General features: G+C 50.5%; 1 protein-coding gene across 1 annotated transcript; it reads right to left on the reverse strand.

Moving 5' to 3' along the window:
• Positions 1-1,736: 1,736 nt before the first annotated feature.
• LOC143220091 (uncharacterized) lies at positions 1,737-4,346 on the reverse strand. The gene has a single exon (XM_076445827.1). The coding sequence runs from the start codon at positions 4,344-4,346 to the stop codon at positions 1,737-1,739; it is 2,610 nt and encodes an 869-aa protein (XP_076301942.1).
• Between the last annotated feature and the right edge of the window lie 2,389 nt (positions 4,347-6,735).

A 6,735-nucleotide genomic window follows, 5' to 3' on the forward strand; every position in this document is an offset into this window, starting at 1 on the left:
TTACTCGACTAGCCTGCAGGATGCATCCTCTCGCACGTGTTTTTACTCGACTAGCCTGAGGGATGCATTCTCCCGCAAGTGTTTTTACTCGACTAGCCTGCGGGATGCATCCTCTCGCACGTGTTTTTGCTCGACTAGTCATGCGCATCCCAAAAAACCGGCGCATGCGCATCCCACGAAACCTGCGCATGCGCATCCCACATAACCTCGCACGTGTTTTTACTCGACTAGCCTGCGGGATGTATCCTCTCGCACGTGTTTTTACTCGACTAGCCTGCGGGATGCATTCTCCCGCAAGTGTTTTTACTCGACTAGCCTGCGGGATGCATCCTCTCGCACGTGTTTTTGCTCGACTAGTCATGCGCATCCCAAAAAACCGGCGCATGCGCATCCCAAAAAACCTTTGCATGCGCATCCCACAAAACCTCGCACGTGTTTTTACTCGACTAGCCTGCGGGATGCATCCTCTCGCACGTGTTTTTACTCGACTAGCCTGCGGGATGCATCCTCTCGCACGTGTTTTTGCTCGACTAGTCATGCGCATCCCAAAAAACCGGCGCATGCGCATCCCAAAAAACCTGCGCATGCGCATCCCACAAAACCTCGCACGTGTTTTTACTCGACTAGCCTGCGGGATGCATCCTCTCGCACGTGTTTTTGCTCGACTAGCCTGCGGGATGCATCCTATCGCTCGTGTTTTTGCTCGACTAGCCTGCGGGATGCATCCTCTCGCACGTGTTTTTGCTCGACTAGCCTGCGGGATGCATCCTCTCGCACGTGTTTTTGCTCGACTAGCCATGCGCATCCCAAAAAACCGGCGCATGCGCAACCCAAAAAACCTGCGCATGCGCATCCCACAAAACCTCGCACGTGTTTTTACTCGACTAGCCTGCGAGATGCATCCTCTCGCACGTGTTTTTACTCGACTAGCCTGCGGGAAGCATCCTCTCGCACGTGTTTTTACTCGACTAGCCTGCGGGATGCATCCTCTCGCACGTGTTTTTACTCGACTAGCCTGCGGGATGCATCCTCTCGCACGTGTTTTTACTCGACTAGCCTGCGGGATGCATCCTCTCGCACGTGTTTTTGCTCGACTAGCCATGCGCATCCCATTAAAAAACCTGCGCATGCGCATCCCACAAAACCTCGCACGTGTTTTTACTCGACTAGCCTGCGGGATGCATCCTCTCGCACGTGTTTTTACTCGACTAGCCTGCGGGATGCATTCTCCCGCACGTGTTTTTACTCGACTAGCCTGCGGGATGCATCCTCTCGCACGTGTTTTTACTCGACTAGTGTTTGACACAATACGTCACTATAGCTACACAGGCTGAATAGAAACCCCCGTTCGTCTACACGGCAGTTAGATCAGCGAAACGAGCTCTTGGTTACGAAAGTGGTGGGGATGCTCGATGATCCGAAACGCCTTCGGAGCTCCTGCTGAATTTTCGGACACTCTTCGATTGTAACTCCTCTGCGATTACACGCGAGTAAACAAGGCGATTATCTCCCCTGTGAGATCAAGCGTTCAAAATCGCTTCTATGTGCGTGCTAGTTGTTAATTTGTCTATTGTGGAATAAACGTTGTGTGAATTAAACAATTCAGTGAAACTAGCGTCAATAAATTAAGACTGCTTCCTAGACCGGACCAATCCCATCACTTGCTTTCCGTAACACAGAACACGGCGTTGCGAGTTCATTATCGACTCTAGTTAAATTAAGTGTCGGTGAACAAATTATTGGTCCTTCGAGCCGGATGTTTCATTTTTCCACAAGATGCATTGATACTTGCGATCTTTGGAGTGAATCAGAACTTGCCGGAACATTTTCTCAATATCCGCGACGAGTACGTATTTATGTGTTCGCCACGCTAGCAATATTCTTGAGATTTCTAGCTGCAGCTTTGGACCGGTATGTAAGATGTCATTTAACGAATACCCGCTCGACGTTTTATTAGACGCATTAAAAACTACCCGCAGTTTTGTCGTCAAACTTTCATCTCGGAGGACGGCTCGATGTGGAATGTACGTCCTCGAACGGTCGATCGAGTCAAGACGTGTCATATGTTCGAGGGATTCGTATTCCCGTATAAATTTCGTATACTCGCGACTGAAATGTTCGTTTTCGCATAGCTTCCGCGTTAAGCGGTTAAGGGACGCGGAGGATTGCCTAAGGGAATCTCCGAGAAAGTCTTCCGGAACCGACTTAAGGAAGGGCAGCCGCACTATGAATCGGCCTGTAGCATCTCGCGAATAAGTAGACTCAAAGTGCTTTTCGCATTCTGTCTCCAGGGGCGTGAGTTCACGTGTTTCGGGGATCGTTTCCGTTTCCCAAAATCGAGATAATGCGCGTTCAAGCGGATCCGTGCTTATTCCGTGATGTACTGTAATTGCCGATCGCGGGGATTCCGTCGGTTTAGTCGGTCCTGACAAGATCCAACCGAATATTGAGTTTTGGGCTAGCGGTCCCTGTTCTCGAATATGCCGGACGCCGGGCAGAATAATTTGGGTAAATATATCAGCGCCGAGCAGGACGTCTATTCTTTGGGTAGAGGCAGGAGTGGGGTCAGCAAGCGCGAGATTTGTTAGGTCTCGGTAATCCTCTATTTTGATCGCGGGTGGCACGTACTGAGAAATATTACGTACTACGAACGCGCGAGTTAACAACGCGTGTGAAGACTGTTTAGAGCTGCCTATACGAAGTTCCACACTATAATTTATAGTGTTCGTGTGTTCGCCGCCAAGACCCGTCACGGATATTGGTGAACGCGTTTTTTGCAACCGCAATTGTTGCACTAGGTTTGTTGACACGAAGGAGGATTGCGACCCCTGATCCAGGAGCGCGCGCGCAAGTCTTGTCTGACCGTTCGGCGCGAAAATTTTGATTAATGCGGTCGCTAGTAGGACAGTCCTGACCCCGTTCCGACTGGATTCGGCAAAATGAGACGTGACCTTGTCCTCTTGCTCTTCCGAATTCGAGGGCTGAGCCATTTGGGAGGGGGACGAAGTCGCTGAAAGTCCCTGCATAGGAGAAGGTAGGTCTGATTTGGAAGGACTATAGACTTTACTGTTCCGATTTTTAAAAAAGCTTGACTTGGGTCTGCTGGGGGCCCGTTTGTCTCCTCGATGCAACAACGTGTGGTGTTTCTCACCACAGTGGCGACATACATTCGTACTGGGACAAGTCGAAACAGTGTGGCTCGCACCGAGACAGTTAATGCACACGTGTTGGTTCTTTATCGTCTCGAATCGGGCAAGAGGAGAGAGGCTCCGGAACGTGCTACAATCACGAGGGTTATGTGCTTCTTTACAGAGGAAGCAAGTAATAGACGAACTAATTTCCTCGACGACATGCGTGGTAGATTTTAGCCGTGAGACCTTGGGCAGGTTTGTGGGAAGAGGGAGCTGTTGCTTGGACTGCTTGGACATCTTGACCGCCGCAGTTTGCTCTAAGATAAACTTTTCCATCGTTTCGTATGTCGGATACTTTCGCGTATCGCCGAGGGATTTATTCCACTCTAATTCCATGTCGCTATCAAATTTGTTCGATACGAAATATACCAGGTGGTCCCCTTCGGTACCCCGCCCTAATTTGTGCAACGCCTCGAGGGTATTACGATAGTGAATCGAGAATTGATTCAGAGAATCCAATTGAGTCATCTTTATGGTTTTTAAGGAATAAAGTTTGTCCATTAATGAATGTACAATGACTCGTTCATTATCATAAACCTCATTGAGGCGTGCCCATCCGATGTGGAAATTCGCGTTGGTTACATCAAGATGCTGTATTGCAGAAAACGCTTCGCCAGACAGAGAGCTTAATAAGTATTGCAATCTTTCCGCGTCGGTCAACGATTTATTCGCGATTATCGCCGAGTTAAAACGTGACGCGAACGACTTCCACCCTGTATAATCGCCGCTAAATTTCGGAAGTTCTATTCGGGGCAATCTTACATGCGGGGGATGATTTGTTGGAGGCGCTTGGAAGACCATAGATGAAGTTGCTGCAGGGGGTGAGATTGGGATGCGAATGTGCGCGAGTTGTTCCTTGAGGTAGGACCAGCCCTCGAGATACGCATCCTCCATCCTGTCCATAGTGTTGGCCTTGTAGTAGGGAAGATCCTCCTTCGTCCTGTCCACCTTTCGGTATGCTTGGAGGTAGCCGTTGAGGAGGGAGATTTGTGTCCAGGTCTCCTGATACATGGTCAATCTGGACTCCAGATACTCCACCGTGTAGTTGTCTACCCCTCTTTTTTTCGTGTTCGTTAATATTTTGGTTAATTGAGTGAACGCCTGTGTTTGCCGTTCGAGAACCGCCTCGAAGGTCTCCGTCACACTTGTATTCATTGCCGACAACGGTTTTGTCTTTGAAAGTCACGGACCCAACACACTCCCGTTTAAAAGTAACGGTTTGCTTCCGATCACCGAACTGATTCCGAACAACTCTTATCTTTCCGAGATCCGGCTCGAAGGACCAATAATTTGTTCACCGACACTTAATTTAACTAGAGTCGATAATGAACTCGCAACGCCGTGTTCTGTGTTACGGAAAGCAAGTGATGGGATTGGTCCGGTCTAGGAAGCAGTCTTAATTTATTGACGCTAGTTTCACTGAATTGTTTAATTCACACAACGTTTATTCCACAATAGACAAATTAACAACTAGCACGCACATAGAAGTGATTTTGAACGCTTGATCTCACAGGGGAGATAATCGCTTTGTTTACTCGCGTGTAATCGCAGAGGAGTTACAATCGAAGAGTGTCCGAAAATTCAGCAGGAGCTCCGAAGGCGTTTCGGATCATCGAGCATCCCCACCACTTTCGTAACCAAGAGCTCGTTTCGCTGATCTAACTGCCGTGTAGACGAACGGGGGTTTCTATTCAGCCTGTGTAGCTATAGTGACGTATTGTGTCAAACAACTAGCCTGCGGGATGCATCCTCTCGCACGTGTTTTTACTCGACTAGCCTGCGGGATGCATCCTCTCGCACGTGTTTTTGCTCGACTAGCCTGCGGGATGCATCCTCTCGCACGTGTTTTTGCTCGACTAGCCATGCGCATCCCAAAAAACCGGCGCATGCGCATCCCAAAAAACCTGCGCATGCGCATCCCACAAAACCTGCGCATGCGCATCCCACAAAACCTGCGAATGTGCATCCCACAAAACCTCGCACGTGTTTTTACTCGACTAGCCTGCGGGATGCATCCTCTCGCACGTGTTTTTACTCGACTAACCTGCGGGATGCATCCTCTCGCACGTGTTTTTACTCGACTAGCCTGCGGGATGCATCCTCTCGCACGTGTTTTTACTCGACTAGCCTGCGGGATGCATCCTCACGCACGTGTTTTACTCGACTAGCCTGCAGGATGCATCCTATCGCTCGTGTTTTTGCTCGACTAGCCTGCGGGATGCATCCTCTCTCACGTGTTTTTGCTCGACTAGCCTGCGGGATGCATCCTCTCGCACGTGTTTTTGCTCGACTAGCCATGCGCATCCCAAAAAACCGGCTCATGCGCATCCCAAAAAACCTGCGCATGCGCATCCCACAAAACCTGCGCATGCGCATCCCACAAAACCTCGCACGTGTTTTTACTCGACTAGCCTGCGGGATGCATCCTCTCGCACGTGTTTTTGCTCGACTAGCCTGCGGGATGCATCCTCTCGCACGTGTTTTTGCTCGACTAGCCATGCGCATCCCAAAAAACCGGCGCATGCGCATCCCACAAAACCTCGCACGTGTTTTTACTCGACTAGCCTGCGGGATGCATCCTCTCGCACGTGTTTTTGCTCGACTAGCCTGCGGGATGCATCCTCTCGCACGTGTTTTTGCTCGACTAGCCATGCGCATCCCAAAAAACCGGCGCATGCGCTTCCCAAAAAACCTGCGCATGCGCATCCCATAAAACCTCGCACTTGTTTTTACTCGACTAGCCTGCGGGATGCATCCTCTCGCACGTGTTTTACTCGACTAGCCTGCAGGATGCATCCTCCCGCACGTGTTTTTACTCGACTAGCCTGCGGGATGCATCCTCTCGCACGTGTTTTTACTCGACTAGCCTGCGGGGTGCATCCTCTCGCACGTGTTTTTACTCGTCTAGGCTGCGGGATGCATCCTCTCGCACGTGTTTTTACTCGACTAGCCTGCGGGATGCATCCTCTCGCACGTGTTTTTACTCGACTAGCCTGCGGGATGCATCCTCTCGCACGTGTTTTTACTCGACTATCCTGCGGGATGCATCCTCTCGCACGTGTTTTTGCTCGACTAGCCTGCGGGACGCATCCACTCGCACGTGTTTTTCACTCGACTAGCCTGCGGGATGCATCTTCTCGCACGTGTTTTTACTCGACTAGCCTGCGGGATGCATCCTCTCGCACGTGTTTTTGCTCGACTAGCCTGCGGGATGCATCCTCTCGCACGTGTTTTTACTCGACTAGCCTGCGGGATGCATCCTCTCGCACGTGTTTTTATTCGACTAGCCTGCGGGATGCATCCTCTCGCACGTGATTTTACTCGACTAGCCTGCGGGATGCATCCTCTCGCACGTGTTTTTACTCGACTAGCCTGCGGGATGCATCCTCTCGCACGTGTTTTTACTCGACTAGCCTGCGGGATGCATCCTCTCGCACGTGTTTTTACTCGACTAGCCTGCGGGATGCATCCTCTCGCACGTGTTTTTACTCGACTAGCCTGCGGGATGCATCCTCTCGCACGTGTTTTTACTCGACTAGCCTGC

The sequence above is a fragment of the Lasioglossum baleicum genome, unplaced genomic scaffold (genome assembly GCF_051020765.1).
Source record: "Lasioglossum baleicum unplaced genomic scaffold, iyLasBale1 scaffold0190, whole genome shotgun sequence".
NCBI lineage: Eukaryota > Metazoa > Arthropoda > Insecta > Hymenoptera > Halictidae > Lasioglossum > Lasioglossum baleicum.

Coding starts and splice junctions, on each gene's coding strand:
- LOC143220091 (XM_076445827.1), bottom strand. CDS start 4,346: ATGAATACAAGTGTGACGGAGACCTTCGAGGCGGTTCTCGAACGGCAA.